Below are 21658 nucleotides of genomic sequence, written 5' to 3'. Positions count from 1 at the left end.
TTCACCGGCCTCCCCGCTACTCCTCTCCTCCTTCTGCAGGCTGGATACGCAGGGCAAGCGATACGGGCAAATATTTCAGTGATTAAATCATGACGCTTTGAGTAGGGTCAGCTCGGATGCCGGTTCTGAGATTTAAAGGAATATCCGCGGCTGTTCAAAAGGAAAGCAAAACCTCACCCTTCCTTGCGTGCGCTTTGAATGCGCTGGAAGGAAAACAGTAGGTCAGAGCTTGCTGCTTCTGCCGCTCCGCTGTCGCCAGCGGAGTTGTTAAATGGTTTAACGCCAGCGCATCTCTTAACGGAGTTTCGTCAAGTCTCAAACCACTTGCTTTTTTATCAAGCATTTTCGCAGTATCTAGTTCAGCTGGTTGCGTGCACAGCAAGGTCTTGGTTCCTCACTAGCGAAAAGCGTTCTGCATTCTCAGCCTTTTTTGTTGTTAAAGTCACCTTTATTAACAAAAAGTCCTTTTAAATGACAAGACCTGCAAACCGGCGCCGCAAGTCCCCTCTCCCTTCAAAGGCCTTTACCGAAGGCACGCAGGACGGACCCCCGCTTACGACGCCTCTTAAAGGCAGCTTTAACAAAGGGACCCGGAGCCTCGGTCGTCCTCGGTCCGGGGAGAGGCGGCGGGAGGCAGCGCCGCCGCCCCGGGGCAGCTCCCTCCCGCCGCCGGGCCGGGCACCGGCTCTCCGGCCACGGCTGACAGAAAGAGTGGCGGAGAACGGAGGCGGCCCGGCGGGGAGGGACGAGACCGGGACGGAGGGCAGCGAGGCGGAAGGCAGAAGGAAAAAAAAAAAAAGAAAAAAAAGAAAAAAAAGAAAAAAAAGAAAAAAAAAACAACAACAAAACCCAAACAAACCACAGCCACCCGTAGAAAATCCTGAACAAGCAGCCGGGGAAGCGCGGCTCAGACCGAAACGCCGGAGCTAGAAAAAGTACGAACGGGGGCAGTTAACGCCGGCGGGAGCGGGCAGGGAAGAGGAAGGGCGGGCGCCTCAACCTTTTTTGGCTGAAGCACGTTTCGCCCTCGGCCGCGCCAACGGCACCGCCGGCCTCCGCCCGCCCCCGCCCCGGGGGGAGAGGCCGCCGGCCTCCCCCTTGGGCCCCGCGCCTTCCTCGCCTTCCCGCCCCCGCCCCGGCGGGGCCGGGCTCGGCCGCCGCCGCCGCCCGGCCGCCGTTCAAATCCCAACGGCCGCGCCGGCGGGGAGGAGCGACAAGGGGGGAAGGATTGGGGCGGGGGACGGACGGACACGGACGGGGCCTTTTAAAAGTGGGATGAGCCGCTGCCGCCGCTCCCCCACGGCGGGCCCGGCCTCCTGGCGGCGGCGAAAAGGCAGCGCAGCGCAGGGCGGCCCGTCGCCGCCGCCGCGGCAAAAAGTAGCGGCCGCTGCCGCCGCCGCGGGACGGCACCGCCGGTCCGAGCGCCGCAAAGCGGCACGCCGCGCCCCCCCACCGCCCGCGCTCCCGCCGCCGCCGCCGCGCTGCCCGTCGGGAGCTGTAGTTCCCCCGCCGCGGCGGGCGCGGAGGGGGCGGCGGGGGCGAGAACTGCATTTCCCGTGGCGCCCCGCGGCGGGGGAGCCGGCATGCGCGGCCGGGCGGGGCGGGGCGGGGCGGCGGGCAGGTTGCTGTTGTTACATAGGAAACAGCTGAAGAGTCTCCACATGACAGGGGGGGAAGGAGGAAGTGGGGCGACCCGCGGGGCGCCGCCGCTGCCGCTCCGGTAGCCGCCGCTCCGGTAGCCGCCGCGGGGCTCGGGTCAGCGGCAGCCGGCGGGCAGAGTCCTTCCCGCGGCGTGCGGGCTGGCCGCCCTTGAGGGCGGGCTTGCGCTCCGGTGCCGCCGCGGAGAGGAGGCGGGCAGGCAGCGGGGGAGCGCCCCGCCGGGCCGCGGCGTCTCGCCGGGGAAGTTTGGTGCGGGGCGGGATCCCGCCGCCCTCCCCCGGGCTTCCCGCCGGCTGCGGAGGTGGCGCCGGGCATGAACGGCTTCGCCCCCGAGGAGGTGACCCAGCGCGGGGCGGACCCCGCCGCCGCCGCGGTGGGCAACGCGGGCTCTGCCGTGGAGGTGGTGCCGCCGCCGCCGCCGCCGGCGCCGCCGGGGCTGGGTCCGGCCGCCGCCGCCGCGGGCTCGGCGGGCGGCGGGGGTGCGGGCGGCCCCGGGGCCGGGCAGCTGTGCTGCCTGCGGGAGGAGGGCGAGCGGTGCGGCCGCGCCGCCGGCAACGCCAGCTTCAGCAAGCGGATCCAGAAGAGCATCTCGCAGAAGAAGGTGAAGATCGAGCTGGACAAGAGCGTAAGTCCGGGGAATGGGGGCACACGCGGGGCCGCCCCCCGCCGCCGCCGTAGGGGCGGGCAGACAAAAGCGGCCGGCGGGTCCCGGCGGTGCGTGCCCGGGCGGCGGCGACGTGTCCGGCCCCAGCCCCGCTCCGCGCCGGCCCGTTGCTCCCACGGCTGAGTTGGTTTGGGGGCTTTTAATAAAGTTTAGGGGTTTGGAGGGGAGGGTGGCGGCGGGGGAGTGTTGTTCACCCCCCCCCCCTCCCCTCCCGCTTTTTCCGTAGCACCGTGGAGTTCGGCTGGCGCCGCAGCAGCACGGCCTGAAAGTGCTCTCCCTCTGCGGAAGCGGCTGGGGAGGGAATCGCCTGCTTCTGGGGTCCTTTCCCACCCCCCCCTCAAGAGCCGGGGGCATCGGCTGCGTGTGTCCCGTCCCCCCCCCTCCCCGTGTAGCTGGAGGGGGAAGAAGCGTGGCCGGGGAGCGCGCTCCCCCTCCCCGGAGCGGAGCCCGCATGGCTCCCGGCGCGCTAGTTTGTGTCTGTTCCTGGCGAGGGCAGCGCTCGGCTGCTCCGCCTCGTGTTGCAGCGCTGCACGTCTCCCCTTGCCTCTCGATCTTCCGCTCGGCAGCCATCAGGCGCAGCGCGGCTCGGCTCGGCGCGGCACGGCACGGCCGGGCAGGGGGGGAGCGGACCCCCCCGGCGGAGGAGGAGGAGGAGGAAGGGACGGGGGGCCGCCTTCGCGCCCCTTTCTGCGGAGTGAAACGCCCGGGCGTTTCGGAGGGGTGTTTGCCCTTGCACGGTACCGCGGGAGCGTTTGCCGGCGCGGGGGCCGGAGCTCCGTGCGCCCCCAGGGAACCCCCCCAAACCCCAGCCCGGCCCGGGGGTTCCTCGCCCTCAACGGCCCCCCCCCCCCCCCCCCCCCCCAACGCAGCTCTGCGCTTTCGCTGCCATTAAAGCCCGCAACTCTGAAATTCGGGGTTGGTCCGCGCCGAAGAGTTCTCCCAAAGCGTGCAGATCCGTACAAAGGGGAACTTTTAAAAAGGAAAGAAAGAAAACTTAAAAAAAGTGTGTTGCTTGACCTCGCCTAGGTAGTGGAAGTAGAACGAGGAGGAGAGGCTGTAGAGGGGGAGTGAGAGCCGGTGTGAAATGAGAGCCGGCTGTTTGCCCTCTGAAGAACAACCGAAAGCTTGTTTTTTGTTTGTTTGCTTCCCGATCCCCGAGTTGGGACGAGTGGCTGGAGGGAGGGTTGTACTGGCGTGTCTGCAGGCTGTTACCACTGAACCAGTCGATGGCAGCGCTTCAGCGTCCTCCGGGCCAAGCCGGTGGCAGTGATCTGTAGCATAGCGCGTTCTTTATTTAGAAGAATGCGGTAGAAAAGCTTCCTCGGTGCAGTTAATGTGACTGTGGTTGCTGAAGGGTTGTCTCTGTGTGTGCGTTTGTAAGTCTGGGAGATGCTTACATGGATTTGATTGAAAGACGCCCTATTGCTCTTCTAGGCAAGACATCTGTATATTTGTGACTTCCACAAAAACTTAATTCAGAGTGTGAGAAATAGAAGAAAGAGGAAAGGCAGCGATGATGATGGCGACTCACCAGTGCAAGACATCGACACTCCAGAGGTAGCTAAGTAGTTGGGTTTTTTCTAATTGTTGTGTTAAGCTTGTACTTGACAGCTACCACATCTGCACAGATACCACTTTTCCACCCTTGCAGCTCTCCTTATTTTGGGGCATGCGGGGAAAGGGAAGACTCCTGATTCACTCAGTTCTTAACAAAAGCTAACTGAATTTTACAATGTATTTTCTGTACTGATTGTGCAAAGTAGAACGAACAACTCTCTAGCTTATTAAGTGTCCACTAGTTCTCTCAGAAAACTGCTTTTTTCAACTTTCTCGTTATTAGTGCTTCCTCTCCAGCATCCTACTAGAAGAGGTGCTTTGCTACATATCAGCACAATCTGTCTTCTGCAGGAGTTGACAACTTGAAGGGAATTGCACATAGGACTCAGGATATAAATGCTTCGCTGCCCCATCCCTCTGATCCTTTCCTTCTGTGCTAAATGTGTTGCAGATGGCTCTTGCAGTTACTCCATTGCCTTAGTCACGTTAAACAGACAAAGTTTAATGATAGTAGATCTTTGTTTTTATCCCATGTTGGGGGAAGAAACATTCAGGGAGCTGTGCTAGAAAGGAGGGGAGAGGGATGGTGTTTTTCTCCCGTTTTCTCTGCTGCAGACCAGTGAAACCTCACCCATTATGAAAGTGAGCTAGAGCTTTCAAACCTTTTGCATAGTATAGTGGGAGAGACTGCACCTAAGGCTCTTTTTCCTAGTTGTGCTCTGGGTTATTTCTGCTACAGCCTGGCTTAGCAGGTGCTGTTCAGTGTGTTAATTTTGAGGAGAGCCTGTCATGCCTACCTGGTCCCTTCCAAGAGGGGTTTTGAAAGCATTCTTAAGCAATTGCTCCGTAAGTGTTAATTTAATGACAACCTTATGGTCAGCATCTGCAGATACCAGCAATGCAAGTGATGAAACTTTGTGCAAGAATCTGTGCCTAAAGGCACGTGGCTCCAGTCTGAAGGCTAAGAGGATCCTCTAAGAGGATTTTAGGGGATTGGGAGTGGTTTGATGCTGGGCTGTGTTGTTTGTCTGCTAAATATGTGGGATTGCTTCTTTGAAAGTTCTGTCTAAGGCTAATGTTCTCTGTGGCTTCAGGTGGCTCCTTGGCACAGTGGTAATTGCAGCTGTCCTGCAAACCTGTTTGGTTTTCTCATGTGAAAATTATAAAACGTGTCACAAGTGATGGATATCTCTAGAACAAGAAAGCAAGCTTTTTTAATGGTTTTACAGCAGGAAAGAAAACTGCCTGGGAGGTGTTTTTGAGGAGTTTCGGCTGGCCGTTTGGACAATGGCAGTATGTTCATCCCGTGTGACTACTGTGTGCCTTTGATGCCCATTGGCTCTTGACTTTCTTTATTTTCAATTGCTATCCAGTTTACTAGGAAAAAAAAAATACTTCTTCTGAAGACTTGCAAGGCCTTCCCATTTCCATCTCGGTCATGACCATCATTACCTGTTAGAAGTGATTCCTATGGGAGGGAAAGAGGCTTCCACAGTACTGGTAGCTTCAGGGACTTGGTGGAAAGCTGCTGCTCCTCCCCTGCGTGGTGCTCTAGGGTGTGGGTTCTCCACTGTGACTTGGGAAGTGGAATTTGTGCCATGTAAACTTCAGAATACCAAAGGATACCTACCCATCCTCTATCGTGCAACGCAGCATCATGTCAAGGTTGGCCAGGTTACCAAGTATGCAGTAGCACTGCTGTTGTTTAAATATTCCATAGTCGAGGCTGCTAAATGAGTTTAAAATGGAAGTGAATGCCTTAACCAATCTTTAATGCAATGAGTTTGGAGAATACTGCTGTATCTAGTATCCGCAACTGATCTAGCAGAATTTCTCATTCAGCCTGTTTTCTCAGCTTGCTTTCCCACTCAGTCATCATCCGATTAAGCTCTCTTACATTGTCAAGGAGGGTGGGAAGGTGAGCTGTGGCTGGGAGAAGTGACTGTTGATCAGAGTTTGTGGGATTCAAAACTGAGGGAGTACTGGGTTAAGGTGGTGTATTTGTATTCCTGAGAGGACCTTGTGCAATTCTTTCAACTGTCAACTCGCACTGAAAAACAGTTTTGGACAACTATGCTTGTGCACGTAACTCCTGTGTTGTGCTTATGTAGCAGGGATATGTTTGGAGAGCAAGAGCAGCTGTTTTCTTCTCTCGCCTCAAGCCAAGAAACCTTTGTGTTCTAGACTTTTTCCTGGTTCTAATATGTGCTGAAGGTTCAGATGTGCTATATCTTGCATGCCACTTGTGTAAAATTTGATGGCTGAAATCACACAGTATAGGGGCCTCCTTTGAATCAGCATCTTCCTAGATGTTGTATGAAAGTTGTTACTGGGCTTTTGTGTTACCCCGCTCGAACTGGGGAACAAACGAAAAACCCAGAACTGATTAAAGGACAATAATGAGTTACAAATATTGTCCACTGCTAATGGGAGGCAGAGCCGTGCTCAGTAACAATAAAATGCTCTTAAACTGAACTGGGCTGTTTTCCTTTCCACTGGAAGGTGCGGGGTGGAGGGGTTTTTTTGTCAAAATGAGATCTGCTGAGCTGATGGTCTATGCTTGTATATCTGTGAGAGTCCAAAGTGTTTTTGAGAGGCCAGCTATAAATGACTGAATCCTTTTCAGTTACATTAGATTATTTTCCTCCCCCCCCTCCCCTTTCTTCTAGGTTGATTTATATCAGTTACAAGTAAACACACTTCGAAGGTACAAAAGACACTTCAAGCTACAGACCAGACCGGGACTTAACAAAGCACAGCTCGTTGAAGTATGTATGAGTGTTTGTTCCATAATAGAAAATGCAACTTGCTTTGGCATGTGGTTTTCTGTGCAATGTGATCCTTGCATATAGAGCATATGTAATCTGGATTTTGTGAGAACAAAAGGGAACTGCTTATCTAGTTTCCTCCATTGGCCACAGCTCCTAAGCCAAGTAAATCAAAAGTAAAAATCCTTTCCAGAGGAGGGACTCAACTTCCGAAAGGAGTGTGTGCTGCTTAAAGACACAGAGTGTTGGGCTGGAACAGTAAGATGATCTGCGTGTCCCTGAATATTGTAGAATCATGGATTTGTAGTCTGTGTGTCAGTCACACCTTCATTCGAAGTGTCCAGCTGAAAAGAACTAGAAACTGAGAAGCAGCAGTGAAGTTCCAGCAAGGTTCAGACTTTGCTTTAAAAAGCTAGTTACTGCAAACATACGTGTTTCTCCATATGTAAACTATGGAAACCTGAAAAACAGGCTGCTATTGATGATTAATTCTGTTAATTAAAACCACTGGCATCTGCCATCAGAAAAATGCAACTTTATGAAATTAGGTTTTTTTCTTACCAATATTTCTAAAATTGCTGAAGCTGCGTGTAAGTGCAGCTGTATGTAAGCATCTTTGCTGCATGTGACTAATTTTAAAAGAATACTTCTGCGCTGCAAAGATGCAGTTACAGCATGCTGATGGAAATACGTGAGAGAACCAGTGATCTTCTCTTAACAGGGAGGTATAGCTACCGTTTTTTCACTTCTGTGCAGCGATACGCCCAGTTTTACTTTGGTTTGACATTTTGTTGGTCTCTCCCTTAATCTGTGTGGATTAAAGGCAAGGTTCTTAAAAAGGCTGAGCTGCAAAAGAATAGTGCTGCTGCCACTATGATTAAGAACGTAAAATGAGTCTTATGGTTTTTTCTATGTGAGCTGAGGTAGAGCTAGCTCTTGAATTAGCAGGACTGCGATTTGAAAAAGCACAACTAGTTTTTGTTCTGCAAAACTAGCATTTCTAAGGGTCTGCTTTAGGTGCATCTCACGAGGTATTTGCGCTAGCTTATGCTTCTTATGCTGTTTGATGTGAATAGGCAAGGCTTCTGCCGCATGCTTTGTTTGACCTGCAGGTATTTGTGAGCCATAGGTGCAGAACTTCCTTAGTTTACAGTGCATGTGATTCCTTGTAACCTGTCCTAATGTACAATAGACGCTCCTCTAGCTGTTGCTTAGAAGTGCACTTTAAAGGATTCTCAAACTGTTTCTCTGAATTTTTTGAGGGTGGGGTTTGGAAAGCTTTCTAACTTGCTAATTATGCTAAACATTTATACTTAAACCCTGTAGTAGTTAAGTGAGCAGTCCCATTTTTTCTGACTTCCACTTGGTAATTCTAGTCTACCAAAGTATTCTGCAAAAAGCCTGAGAATAGGCTTGAGCAGGTATAATATTTTGAGTGCTTTCTTTTAAAGTTGTTGTTCATTTTAATGAAGGAAAAGACCTCTGACTTGAGAACTGTTTAGAAATTGTCACATTTTAGTACTTAGAGATGGTGAATTTCCATCATTGATAGCTCTGTTTCAAAGAGCTGAATGTTTAACTGTAATCCTGAAGATTCTTGTATTGTCTTAGATGTTTCTATAGCTGACTTGATACAGATACACATATTCCCCCACCCCCCCTGAGTAATGAGCAGTAGTCTTTCATTGCTGTGCTGTTGCTCTGTTGATACTCTATAGTCATTACTTGCTTTATAGTCAAGCTTTGACCATATAGGTATAATACTACTCCTATGCTTGTTTTGAGAAACCCCCCTGCCCCGAACATTTTCCTAGGCTCCTTACTTAGGAAATGAGGGTACAACTTGCTATACTTGGTTCATAGTTCTCAATAAAATGGTTCTTGTTCTACTTTTTTTATGACTGTTAGACTTTTGAAGAGGTAGGTTTTAGTTTCTTTTTTAAGCTTCTTGATCAAGCTTTTAAGCGTTGTTTAATGTAGTCAATTTAAATCTGAATCTTCAGTTTCTGCATATGAGTGGTTATTTAATTTCCTTGCATTCTTCCTTTATAGATAATTGGCTGCCATTTTAGGACAATTCCAGTGAATGAAAAGGACACCTTAACATATTTCATCTACTCTGTGAAGAATGACAAGAACAAACCAGATCTAAAGATGGATAGTGGGGTTCATTAGACAGAAAAAGTTGGGACTGAGACTCAGGCTGCAAATCAAAAGACTGAGGGTTTTTGTTGATACACAAAAGCTTTCTTTGTAACTTTTTTTTTCGCCAGAGAGTTTGTCTCTTATTTTTCATAATCTTGCTGATTTGTTTGAAAAAAAACATCTCTTATGAAACAAATTTCCTTGGCAAAAGTATTTTAAATAAATATCACTGATATTGTTGCTCAAGTGGGTGTGTCTAACTTATTTAGTGAGTTACTTGTACCTAATAGTTAAGCTTTGACTAATTATGTGATATTAAAATATTTTTCAATAAATTGTGCCAAGGATATATTTATGAATGTACTTCAAGTTCTCATGATGCAATGCCTTTAAAAAAAAAAAAAAAAAGCTGTAACAGACTTGGCAATAGGTTCTTTTTCTTAAGGTAAAAGGCTTTAAGTGACAGTTCCAGTTGTTAGCTGGGCAAAAATGGCTGAATAACATTTTCTTTTTTTCCCCTTTGGAAACAAGGATTGATGGGGACTTTGATTTGTTTATTCATCTTGTCATTGCTGGGATATATGCTTCCAAGCACTGAGGCCTTCCTGCTCCTATATTGAAATGGAAAAAAATGCAGCTCTCAAATTTCAAAGCTTTAAGTATGGATGAAAAGACTGCTGCAGCTTACTGTGCCGAGGAATCCTTCCACTCGGTGAGAAATCCTTTAGCTGCTGACTTTTTCATTCATCTGCGTAGACTGTGGCTAAGAACTTAATTGGAGAATGGAAGACAGAGTCTGTGCTGGGTCAATATGGTATCTTCTAATAGGCATACTATTTCTTTTTCATTGCATGCATTAGCTCAGGTCTGGTTAAAAAAAAAACCAAAAAACCCAAAACAAAAACCACAAACCAAACCTTGTAATAACATAGGAGAAGAATATCCAGCAATACTTTTGCTTTTAATTGAATAGCTTAGTAAAGAAAATGGTATTATGAATGACTTCTTGTATTGTCGTTTAACTATTCTGCCAGTCTAAATGTGTGGTGTATGGAATATGATTTCTGCTTTAAGCTGTGCTTGTAGGTTGAAGAAAAGGTGGAGGGAAAAGAGTTCTCATCTTAAAGCAGAGGAGGACACAGCTTCAGCTTGTTCAGTTAGCATTTGTTGCAACTCATAACCTTATCAGATGTTTAAAAGCTTTTTCTTAATTTGGGAAAAATGAGAAAGCAGTATGTCTCTGGTCTAATCTGTTCAATATTAATCTTGTGAGTTTTTTGAAAACTACTACTTTGCTGGCATCACTGCAACTAAGATACTCCACTTTGCTTTTTTGACTTGTGACACTTGCACAGAGCTGAATGATGATAAACCCTAACCTCGAACTGGCTGCCTTCCCAGTAGCTCTCAGTGGCCTGATTTCTTTCACTTGCAGTGTCTTATGTATTTCCACAATAAAGTTCTGCAGTGTTGGCCTAAGTTCAAGACAGTTAGTGATATCTAGCTAGTGGCAGCTAAAATTGGTATTCCTTTGAAGAGCTGTTTTAGTGCCCATTTCACTACAGTGACTATAAAGTTGTTTGCTAAATGTCCTTTGCACAAATTCAGCTGGTCATCTTCAAAGTAGTAGTTGGAGAAACAGCCAGGGAACCTGGCTGTGGATAGGACATCTGAAAGATAAAGGCTTTTTCTCTGAGTGTGTGTTGGGGGTGAATGTTCTCACCTAGGCCTGGCAGGACCTGTAGAAGAAGCTTTGGGAGGGAAGGAGGGTGGGGAGAGAAACAAAAGCAAGTTTCTCTGGGAAATCAGTCTTAAAGTAGTAGCCCAAGTATCCTGCTGCATGTGGAAAGTGGCAAAATTTTTCTCCAGTGGATTATGGATTTCCCTTAGCCAGGAGCAGTGGAAGGAAAGTAACTGAAAACCACCTACTAACTTTACTACCCAGATTTGCATCTGCCTTAAATTTTTTGCTACTGCTGCTTTGGAAAGCTGTGAATGCCAGGCATATGCAACATGATTCATGTAGAAACTAGATGGCACAACCAACAGAAGTTATGTGCCCGTATTACTGCTAGAAGCTTATAGAGGGCTTTGCACAAGAGCAGATACCATATGTTTTCCTAGCAGAGCACTGACTTTGGATATTTTGACTGTGGGTTGCCAGATTTATGGGGTTTTTTTTACCCTTAATTGATGATTTGGTAGGAAGCCCACATGACTCAGGAATAATAACACAAACCAGGCTTAAAAAGCCTGGTGACACAAACTGTTTGTTTAACAGTCAGTAGCCTAAAAATTACTTGGCAAAAATAGTACACACAGATTTACTTGAAACATTTATTATTAGCTATGTATAATCACCCTTCTCCCCCACTATCCAACCCTCATCTACTGACAGAGGAAGAAAAACAGTCATCATGATATTTCATACTGCATGTGAAATAAGGCTGGTAAACTGCTGGTGGCGGTTTTTGTGGTGTAATGCTGTAAAATTATTAGATGAACAGTACACTTTTTGAGTGGAAAAGACTAAATAGTTACTTCAGTACTACACACCTTCCATGTGACTGACTTGATAGCTAAAGAGTTTTTATATGTAAGGCAATAAGCCAGGCTTGCTGCCTGTAAGCCTGGCTCATTCAGGTGGCTTTCCTTAAACTCACAAAGGGACATAAATTTTTGGCTGGTTTTTTCTTGTATTGCAATTGGTATTGGCAGGTGTTGAGAGGTGACTGTGTATCTACAGCCTAGATCGTGATACCTCTTAAACATTAAGATGATTACTTGCAGTATTTTGAGATACCAGTTTGTCTTCACTTCCCTAGCTATTTCCTTACAGGGCTAGTCTTAAAAATAAAAAGCCAGCATTTTAACTTAATTCTGAGGTACTGTATTTCAAACAAGGCTTGATTAAAAAAAGCTGCTGAAGTGTGGATTTTTTTGTTGCCTTAACAGACCTTGCATCAGTCCCATCCTCTTTAGATGTTTTTCTGAATGTATATATGTACGCACACACTATTGTAACTGTTACAATATTTTTAATGTTAAGATTAAGAAGTTTCAGGTTTTAAGGATAGCATAGTTAATGCAGGTGACATAATTAAGACCGAAGTGTGCTTTAGTCCTATTAATGTGAGTTTTGACTCTTCTCCCCTCACCCCCCAGTGGAATTTTCAAATACAAATGGTGAAAGTTTGCCTTTTGTATGTGCATGTATTTTAAGATGCTTAAGTAGAATGTGGGAGCCTGTCTGCAGAAGTGCCAGGGACTGAGTAGCTTCAGCTTAAAACAACATTGTGTGATGGCAAAAAAGCAATAGGAAGCTGTACTGCCATAGGTTGCAATGAGTCACATTCCTAATGACGTGAAGGCTTAGGCTTGAAGTTTCTTCATCCAAGCTAATTGAAAATGTTGTGCTGAGTAACAAGAGTTAGGCTTTTTTGCTGGAGGCTGCATATTAGGTTGCATTAAGAGCTTGTACAGTCTTTTATACCATTATGGAAATGAAGTCAGCTGCCAAATCAGAGAGAACTTCTTACGTATTTGAGATTCAAAAAAGGTACAGAAAGGTAATTTTTCCACAGTGTAAAAAGAGGCACTGTCTTGTGGTTAGAAAGGAAGGGTTTTTTTGGTGTTGGTGGTGGTTTTGTTTTTCCCCTTGCAAGTATTGTTATGTGGTGGTAGAATGACGTCTGTTGCTTCATTGGCAGACTTGATGTTCATCACTGACTGTTGCAGGGGATCACAAAAGATATCTTTGATCCAAAGAAAATATCCCTGAAAGATATTATCAGATATTTAAATAATTAGATTGGTTTATCAGAGCTTTAACATGACATGCATTTCCAGTTGTGGATTTCTTTTAGCTTATGGTGGGATATATGTGGGATTACTGTGTTTGTGGGATGCTGTTCCAGCAATGCAAATGCAACTGCAGGTCTGGATGAAGGTACTGCATTTCTACCTCTGCTGGCCTGGTTTGGAAGTGATGGCAAAACTTTCATTGACTGACCAGAGTGCCAGGACTCCACCCTGGTATTTTAGCTTTGAGAAAGTAAATTTACCAAATACATAACATATAAAAATAAAGAACTTTGGCATGTACACTCATACTGTTTAGTGCAATTTGTCCCAAGAGCAGACTTGCAAAGTCTTCTGTACCTCAGGATGGTTGAAGGAAGAGCTCCTTAGGTATTTGTATCAAAGAAAGAGGCTTTATTAGGCTGCTCAAAGCTCAGAGGTTGAAGCTAGAAACCTAAAGTGTGCTTCAGGGTGAGGATGCCATATCCAGTTTTAGGGAAAGTGAAAGATGAAATACTTAAACCCTGCTTTGAGTTTGAATGCGAGGTCTCTAGCTTTAGAATTCATTCCCACTTGGTTCAAATCTATTCCCCCATGGGAATGCTGAAAAGTTGTCTTTTATTGGATTTTGGGGGACTTGAGAAACTTGGGTGGTAAGAGGAGCACATATAAAAAGTCATTTTTGCTTGCCTATGTAATGCCATCACATTTTAGTGTCCCTGAAGTAAGTTTTGAAGTGTTGATGTTTTTAATCTAAATTTCCTGAAGAAAAGATGTTGCTGGAAAGCTGAATGAAATAATACCTCTTAATACATTTTATTACTTCAAACCAGTATGGGCTGGTGGTGTTGTTTAACTCAATATTAATTTTGTTGGCATGTACATTCTTTCTGTAGTACAACAACAAAAGAACCCACGTTCAGTGAGAACTTTGCCGTTCAGCTTTGTCAGCAGTGCCAGTGAGCCAGAGGAGTGTTGATGTTCTTGGGCTAAATCTTTTCCCTCCCTTGCAGGCATTTGTGAACCTCTGTTCCCCCCTGTTTGCCTTCCTACTTTGAACAGCTGTCATTACAGAATAAGTTATTCAACTGACATATGTGCATGCGCCTTAGAATAGCAATACAGTTCTTTGCCATGGAACAGAAATCGAATAGGGTTTTTTTTATGGTCCTGAAAACATCTTCATTGCAAAGTGCTGTGAATAAAGATTTGATGTAGCTCTCATACTTAGTTTAGATCAAACAGAAGAGTGAAAAGTTGGGTGATTTAAATGCTAAAGTCCCCTATAACAGAACATGCAGGTTTATAAAATATGCTAAGCAAGTCCTAGGTGAGCCCCTGAAAAACAAAACCTGAAAACTGGCAGTGTATCAGATAATTGGCTATCTCTTGATATAATTTGAAACCATCTGAAGTGATGCATTTCTTTAAAATGGTAGCTTATTCCACCAGTGGAAACTGTAAAATGATGAAAATACAACAGGCGGTCATACAGAACTGTACAAGTTTATATGAAATGAGTGTGGTCTTACTTTGGGCAGCAGAGCAATTCATTCCAGTTGCAGTAACAGATCACCTCGCAGCCCTTCCCTTCCCAAAAGTGATCTTGCAGACCGTCATCGATCTGTCGAAGGTCCTCCATGCCTTCGGGGACGTTGTGGCAGTCGTGGTCTTTGAGGGCCCTCTTGTAACAAGATGGCCGCCGGGAAGGCACCGCGGGGGTACCCAGGAGGGTGCTCAGCAGAAGCAGCGCCGAGACCATCTTCATTTTTGCGAAGCTCCCTGCAGCAGGGTGCTAAAGAGAAATGAGGTACGTGACACAGGTATAGCTGTTGAACAGATCTCTTTCTCCAATTTGCTCTCTGGCTTGCGTTTTTCTTTTCTTTCCTGTGAACTTTGGGAGGTTTGAGCCTGAGTGCTGGAGAGTGTTTTCTCCTAGGAGGTAAATAATACTGCAGCAGAATTGATATTCATTACTTTCTGTACAACCTTGGGAATCCTTTCCTCGGGAATTGAGGCTTCTGTTCCGGGCAATTTTGTTGTTTCTTTGGCCTCTCACCTTGAGAAAATTGCTTTGAGCTGGCCATGTTCTCTTGGTGGTGTGAGTGAGTGTATCGATTGCTACCAAAACAGGGGAAAATGTCCGGGTGGGTTTCCTTGCCTTCCTGGTCATTTTGCCTGTTGAAACAATAGTCACTCACATAAAATTAATAGTATCTTTCCCCATCAAAGTTGTGGAAAAACTGTCTGCTGATGGAATCCTCTGTCATCAACTGCTTGAGAAAATGAAGCGTTAAACAGCAAAGGAGGCTGAAGCTTTCTGCAGTGCTGCCAAGTGCCACTGTCCTGGACTGCAGGCTCTGGTATGGTATAACATTACTGAGAATTCTCTCTTTTTTCTTTTTTTTTTTTGGTACTGCAAACTGCTTAGTTGAGTCTTGCTACAGGAGGTCATTATGGTTTAATTGGCTTTTTAAAAGGCAGGATAAATTACCCCTTGTAACACTCGCCTGTTGGTGACGAGGCTTTCCATCGTCTGCATGAGCTTGTTTAATGCTAGCTGTGCTCTTCTGTGCTGCTTTGCACAGAGGCTGACCATGCCCAACGCTGTGGATAAGACCCTTGAACTTGCATTCACTTTTAAATTAGCATTTTGAACAGTGCTTCAACGTAGACTTTATTGGTATTAGGAGAGAGAGTGGGGTTTTTACCTTTCCTCATGCTTGAATGAAAGGGGTCTGATACCTTACTGAATTTAAACAGGACTTCTGCTCTGAGAGCTAACCTGAAGCAATGGCCAGCTCTGCCTGGCGAGCTCTCCCTGAGCTGTAGCTGCATTAACCTCCAGGAAGACTTTGCTGCCCTTCGTGCTGTCGGCGCTTCAGAGTCCATCCCCTGACACTACGATGTTACGGGCTGGCCCTGGTCTTTCTTGAAGGGCTGCAGAATAGAGTGCTCTAGACTAACCCCAAAATAACTAGGCGTAAGGCAATGTCTTGATCAAAGACTATCAAAGGTCAAGTTAAGATGGCAGAGCTATTATCTAGATAAGAGGGGGAAGAAAAAAAAGGCATGCCAGCTATGGAAGTCAATTAATAGTCCTGCTTAGGTTACTTTGTAAAACTCTTGAGATCACCCTTGAAAAACAAACAATAAGCTATTAAATGTATAAATTTACATGTAGTAATTTTTCTGGGGAGTTATATCACTACCATAGCTAGCTATCTTGCTGATCTTCCGTTTCTTCAGCCAATGAATGACATGCCAGAGACTATAAGAAAATCTGGGAATTTGGATTCATACTAGGGACAAAATACTACACCTCGATGCTCTTCAATTGTATTTTTGCATAAGATTTTTGCAAACTTGTTTTTTGAAGACCAGTAGCCAAATAAAGTGTTAAAAAAGTGGCCAATATATTAAAGAACACGACTGAAGTGAAAATAAGCTCTTGAGTATTTTTTAACTTCTGTTGCAGAAGCAAAATTCATTGAATGATTCCTTTTAGTTTCCATGAACTTGTATGTGAACTTTTGAGTAGGAGACTCCTATAAACTACTAGTAATGGAGCCTTGGGGATCTATTTTTTAATTACCTTAGAGTGCAGTATTGAATAACATACTGTCTTTATTAGTTTTAGACCTCAAAACTACTTCTCAAATAAAGTAAACATTGTTCTAACTTTGCCTGATGTTGTTTTTTAGACTTGAGTAAAGAATCTGTATTATTATAATAATGGTTTTATTTTGTAGGAGTATAAACACTGCAGTTATGAGGGTCCTGCTCAGAGAAGTCTTAATGCTTAAACAGAACAAGTTTGTTTATACTATACCTTGATAAATGCCAATGTCGAGGAGTACAGTTTAACATTCTTCTGTTCAAATAATTGAGCTTAATTATTTAAGTATTTAATGGAAGAAAATTTCCATGAAAGAGAAATGTAGGAAGCAAGGGGTTTATGCCTTTGTTTCCTGTGATTGGATTATTCTGTGAGTTCTTCCCCTGAGGATGAAGCATTCATCATGTTTTGCTCTTGTGTATGGTTTTTTTTATTCCTAAAAAATTTAGGTGTCCTTTCCCTACCTGGAGTTCAGCTGGAACGCTCATTTGAATCTGTTGCCAGCTGCCTGTCTGCTCAAAATTCATAGGAAGTCATTCCGTCCTGAAAATGGGCAGATTTTCTATAGACTGTCAGTTTGCTGGATTAAAAAATTGCAACCTACAATTTTAGGTAACTCAGTACTTGCCTTGGAATATAACAGGATATTGCTGTAGTGCATCATCGAGAGGGTTTGTATGGGTGACTGCCAAAATCAGTATTAGCAAAGTCAATATGCTGGTGAGCTATGGATAGACAGCTTCACTAACAGGTCAGTTGTGCATCTTGCCAGTGCACAGCGTTGTTATTATTCAGGAAAAAAATATTTATTTTATTATAACTTTATTTCTGCTTTTATATTTTCTCTGTTTTTTTGCAGATCATAACCAAAAGGAAATTTTTAGTCGGAAGACCTTTCTTCAACGGGTTATTTCTTTCCTGTGAGGGAAAGGTCCCTATTTGCAGGTGAAAGATTGCCAAGGACCTGAAGCGTTTCATCAGCTCCCTGCACGGGATCGATGCTGATAAACTCGGCAGACCTTCCAGATGCAGCATCTTTTTCTGACAAACTGCTGCAACTTCTTTTCCTGAATATGGTTGGACGGATGATGGAATGTCACTGATTGCCTAGGTAAAGAACAGAGCTAGTGTGTGCATATTTATTTCAAAATGCGTGTCAAAGACCTTACCTGCTTTTACATACCATGGAAACAGTCCTTTCTCATAAAACAAATCAGGGAAATGTGATGAACAAGTCCAATCACTAAGGTGACTCAAAGACTTATTGCTAGCAAGCACCCTCTTATATTTCTTTATTTTATAAAACCTGAAAAGGTAGCAATGCCAATCATGCTAAGCCTGACCAGGTTGTTCTATCGAGATTATATCATTTCAAATTCTAGCAGGAGTAAAGCTGTCTAAAAATACTTAAAACGAGCTCCTTGCATTTGCATAAGTTCTTTTTAGTGAATTACTTTGGTTACTTTGACATGGTGTAAGTAAAGTTTGAGACCAAGTACAGCTGGGAATATAAGTGCTTTGAAGTAATTTGGAGTTTTGTGTAAAGGAAGATGATTAGTTTGGGAATATGCGTGGTGAGCCAGGAATCAGTGCTATCCCTGATCATTCAGCTGAGAGCGTTTGAATTATCCTGCCAGGCAATTTGGCACCATATAGTCTTTGGATCCGCTAGATGCAGAGGTAGGCAGAAAAAAAAACAAAGAGAAAAAACCAAGTTTCAGCCTCCTTGGCCAAGAACAACAGGTTAATATTTCATGAGATGTGATGTCCTTTAAAGGTCACCTGATATTAGTAGGGGCTCAGGTGTTAGAAATAGGGGATAGAAATATGGAAAGCTGAGAAATGGCACAAAATGTCTATTTCAGCACCTCTAGACATCCTACATGTTTGGGAAAAGATAAATATTTACAGTTTGGTCTATCAACCATTAAATACACCCTTCAGAGTTATTAAGCAGGCTGCATCTCCAGTTGCCTAATGTTGAAAACAAGGACTACGTTAATTGGTACACTTTTGGTGTATGATCTTTTCCAGTCTGTCCAGTGGCATGTGGGGGTTAACAAGTCGCACTTAAAGTGAAAAAAATTTAATATATATTTGCTTCTTAATGTGCATTGAGTTCAAGAGCTAAAAATATCTATTCAAAATAAAATGTCTTTTTATTTGTTTGTCAAGTTTCCATTTCAGAAACACCTGTAAAATGCTGAGCTAAGCATTTAATATTTAGGTGTGTTAGTGTGTATTAGTTAGGTTTATTAGTGCATTCCTAAGAAATCATTACACAAGAGCTGCATAACTGATAATATTATGAAGAAGTTTTTTCCATTTAAAAAAAAAATCCTTCAAATCTATTTTGCTTGAACAGTTGGTGCATTGTAAGGACAGCAGCTATTCCACTGAGGATGAATTCAGTGAATTACTGCTTTGTAATTACCATCAATACCATGATTCTTTCCAGAAACTGAGTTCTCATTAAAACCCATTTAGTTTTCTTAAAGACAGCAATTCATTGTGAACACACCCCCTCCATATTCACCAATTTTGCAATAATATTGAGCACTGGAAGGCAATATAGTATGTTCAATGACTTTAGATGTTAATATGTAGCATCCAACTTTGAAGAAGAGCAAGTTTGTAAAAGAATTATCTTTAGCTGGATCATATCCATGCATCTGTCTTGAATAGCATCTCTTGTCTAGGATATATCTGCTTCTCCCAAATCATCTTCGCATTCTCTGCTCTGTAACTAGCATCAGCAGAACAAGTGCACAAGGATAATTTCAGGAGCAAGACATACCTTTCTCTTCTGCTTCAGTCCCTTCCACGTCCTTGGCAGCTGTATCTCTTTAGATGTACACAGAGAGAGCGAGAGCTAGCGGGGATGAGAAGAGGGAGGGCTGATGGGAGATGCTGTACAAACAGCCCTTTGTTCGTCCTGACTTCTGCCTGCGACTGGTGTGCTCCCTTCTCCAGCGAGGGGCCAGAGGATGCGCTTCGAGAACTACCTCTTTCAGTCACTGCCAACCTAGACCGGGGCGGGGGGGAAATGAACGTATCCTTTCCGGCAGGAAACAATTAGTTCATCCAGGATCCAATGAGAAGGTGTCTCCGCGGAGAGCGAAGCATAACATCCAGAACGGGGGAAGAGGAAACACCCTGTGGAATAACCGTGTCTTGCTGTGGAGCCTGAGCAGGCTGAGGGGAGCGGGAAGCAGTGGGGTCCCAGGGCTGCACAGGCAGGAGAATGTGGTTGCTGGACAGATGCCTTGTTTTGCATTGGGTGGAGAAGAGCAGACCTAGCCAACAATCTCATGCAATACTTTAATTCCTGACTTTGGGATTCTTTCAGGTTTTTGAAACTGAAATAATAATAAAAAAACCTGTAATTACTTTAACCGGACTGCTAGTACAGCATACTCAACGATGCTGTGCATTGAATTCCTTGCTGACCAAACATTTAATCAAGAGGTAAAGCATTACACTGAAGAGTATTTCAGAGGAAGTTATTTTAGACTAATATAGCTAATTGAATTATCTGGTACCATAAAAACACAGAATGAGGTTCTTAAGTGGAGTTGAAGTATTATGTATTAATGAGAAAACAGTCTTGAGGGTGAAGCATGTGTCCTCATATTTCTGCTGCAGTTTGGCCCTTGTTCTATTATGGCCATCCTGGATCTATTTTGTGATGTGAGTAGAGAAGTGTGATTGCACCTTAGCTGTTGAGCTGTAATTCTTAGATTCTCTAGTCTGCATCGTTTTGATTCTGATGTTGCTTTGTAAGAGTTTGGTTTTCTCTATCTGTTGGGCTGCTTCCAGTGCAGGGGTTTGTCGGGAGTACAAAAAGGAGCCTCTCTGTCCAGTTGACTCAGTTTACAATTTGATGTCTTGGTACTTGTTCGGTTTGATTTATCGTATGCCAGAAGTGAACTAGGGCCTCTGTAAGAGGTGGATGTCCCATCTTCTGGGGCAGCAAGGAGAGCAGGCAAAGGGCCCAGATGCTTAGAAGCAAACCTCTTGAAACTGAGCCTACCTGCTCGTGGTGTTCCCCGCTCTGCTGGAGGTGGGCAGCTGGGTCAGCAGAGAGCAGGATGCATGTTGTACCCCTGCCTCTAATTCGGATTAGAGAAGTCAGGCAGGACATTTTTTGCCACTTCTGTATGGGCACGGCAACTTAGAAGGGGAGGTAGCTGCAGGCAGCTGCTGTTGGAACGGGACGTCCTTTGCCTTTTCAGGGTGACAAAATGCCTGGCGCTGCCTCTGCTTTTCTACAGAAATTCTCTTCTGGTGTGGATCCCAGCCAGGGTGGTCCATGCCTTAAATGAGATTGTCTTAATGCCCCTGGGAGTACGCGGTGTTCGGGGCAGCGCTCTGCCACGGGAGGATGCCGAGAGCCTGGTGCGGGTGTCCGTAAGCAGGCGACTGGCTATAAGCAGGGATAAAACGTGGAGGAGGAAATGAGAGCACGTTGTGCTGATACTCTGGATTTGGATGCCCTTTTAGTTCGTTAATTACAAATAAATTTACATATGAATAATTTGAAGTCTTTGTCAGAAGATGTAATGGAAACGTATTAGGATTATTCCCTTGCTGCCCATTTAAGTTCTCTTGTGTTTTCCAGGGAGTATCTGTGTTTCCGGAACACATTTTGAGAGCCCTGTTTGGACGGCAGTCCGGTGGACTGACAGATTTGTTTATAAAGTGAAGTGTGTGAGGGATAGTTTTCTTCAGGAAACGTCCTGCTGCATTTTGAGAAAAGACAGTTCTAACAAAGCTGGAGTTTTGCTGGTGATTTTTTTTTCCTCTCCCTCCATAGCTCCACGTATGATGTTTTCAGTCACTGAAAACATTCAGGAAGAGGAGGAAATTTTCTCCCTCATGATGCTGCTTCAGAGTAAAGGCTGGGAAGCAAACTGGAATTTGGAGGAAGCAAAAGTTTTAGGGAATTTTGGCAGGGAAATGCAACTCAAGAGAAGGCAGGAGAATGCTGCTGTAGGAACAACTCTTTGAGGTGCGAAACGCGAGGTAGTTTATAGGAAAATGCATTGCAGAGCAGGGGAGCCTGCAACGGGAGGAAGCAAAGTGCAAAGCAGTACTTCCAGGTCTTACCTCCTTTTCCCTTTCTCCACTTTGCCCCTAACCCATTGCCCTGAATATCTGTCTCTGTACTGACTTTGTCTCCCTCCCTGTCTCCGGCGCTGGTGGCTCACTCTTTATTTTCGGCTTCCTTCTGCCTTTCTGCTCCAGCACCACGTCCCCAGCGGGCTCGGCAGCCGGTGTCTGGCGCAGGCTGGCGGGGTGCCAGCCGTGACAGAGGGCTATCGAAAATCGCAGAGGCTTTTTGATCCCCACCAGGGCATCTGGTTGCTGCAGGGGAACTGCAAGGAAATCTTGCTTTTTCACCCTCCTTCATCTGCGTAGAGATGGTAATCATGAATCACGTTC

General features: G+C 45.3%; 2 protein-coding genes across 3 annotated transcripts; one reads left to right on the top strand and one right to left on the bottom strand.

The window, feature by feature from the left end:
* Window positions 1–1594: 1594 nt before the first annotated feature.
* Window positions 1595–9035, top strand: SAP30 (Sin3A associated protein 30). Its single transcript, XM_075028406.1, has 4 exons — window positions 1595–2284; window positions 3758–3880; window positions 6550–6648; window positions 8701–9035. Exons 1-4 carry the CDS (start codon window positions 1973–1975, stop codon window positions 8821–8823), a joined length of 657 nt encoding a protein of 218 aa, XP_074884507.1. The 5' UTR covers window positions 1595–1972; the 3' UTR covers window positions 8824–9035.
* Window positions 9036–11377: 2342 nt separating this feature from the next.
* SCRG1 (stimulator of chondrogenesis 1) lies at window positions 11378–19182 on the bottom strand. Of its 2 annotated transcripts, none has more exons than XM_075041816.1 (3): window positions 19011–19182; window positions 14127–14389; window positions 11378–12570 (listed from the first exon to the last, which is right to left on the bottom strand). In XM_075041816.1, the coding sequence occupies exons 2-3, from the start codon at window positions 14360–14362 to the stop codon at window positions 12516–12518; spliced, it is 291 nt and encodes a 96-aa protein (XP_074897917.1). In that variant the 5' UTR covers window positions 14363–14389; window positions 19011–19182; the 3' UTR covers window positions 11378–12515. The 2 variants fall into 2 exon arrangements, with proteins under 2 accessions (XP_074897917.1, XP_074897925.1); XM_075041824.1 differs by lacking the exon at window positions 19011–19182 and adding an exon at window positions 14654–15038.
* Between the last annotated feature and the right edge of the window lie 2476 nt (window positions 19183–21658).

Source organism: Buteo buteo, chromosome 1 (genome assembly GCF_964188355.1).
Source record: "Buteo buteo chromosome 1, bButBut1.hap1.1, whole genome shotgun sequence".
NCBI lineage: Eukaryota > Metazoa > Chordata > Aves > Accipitriformes > Accipitridae > Buteo > Buteo buteo.
The sequence above is the reverse complement of the archived record's forward strand: the minus strand, read 5'-3'. Positions and strand labels throughout refer to the sequence as shown.

Bases quoted from the DNA above. Each gene is read 5' to 3' on its own strand.
- SAP30 (XM_075028406.1), top strand. From the start codon at position 1,973: ATGAACGGCTTCGCCCCCGAGGAGGTGACCCAGCGCGGGGCGGACCCC. The intron at 2,285-3,757 runs GTAAGTCCGGGG...TTGCTCTTCTAG, and splicing joins AGATCGAGCTGGACAAGAGC to GCAAGACATCTGTATATTTG. The intron at 3,881-6,549 runs GTAGCTAAGTAG...CCTTTCTTCTAG, and splicing joins AAGACATCGACACTCCAGAG to GTTGATTTATATCAGTTACA.
- SCRG1 (XM_075041824.1), bottom strand. From the start codon at position 14,767: ATGACCAGGAAGGCAAGGAAACCCACCCGGACATTTTCCCCTGTTTTG. The intron at 14,390-14,653 runs GTGAGAGGCCAA...ATTTCTCTTTAG, and splicing joins CTCAAAGCAATTTTCTCAAG to CACCCTGCTGCAGGGAGCTT. The intron at 12,571-14,126 runs GTAAGACCACAC...AATATCTTTCAG, and splicing joins GAATTGCTCTGCTGCCCAAA to GGATATTTTCTTTGGATCAA.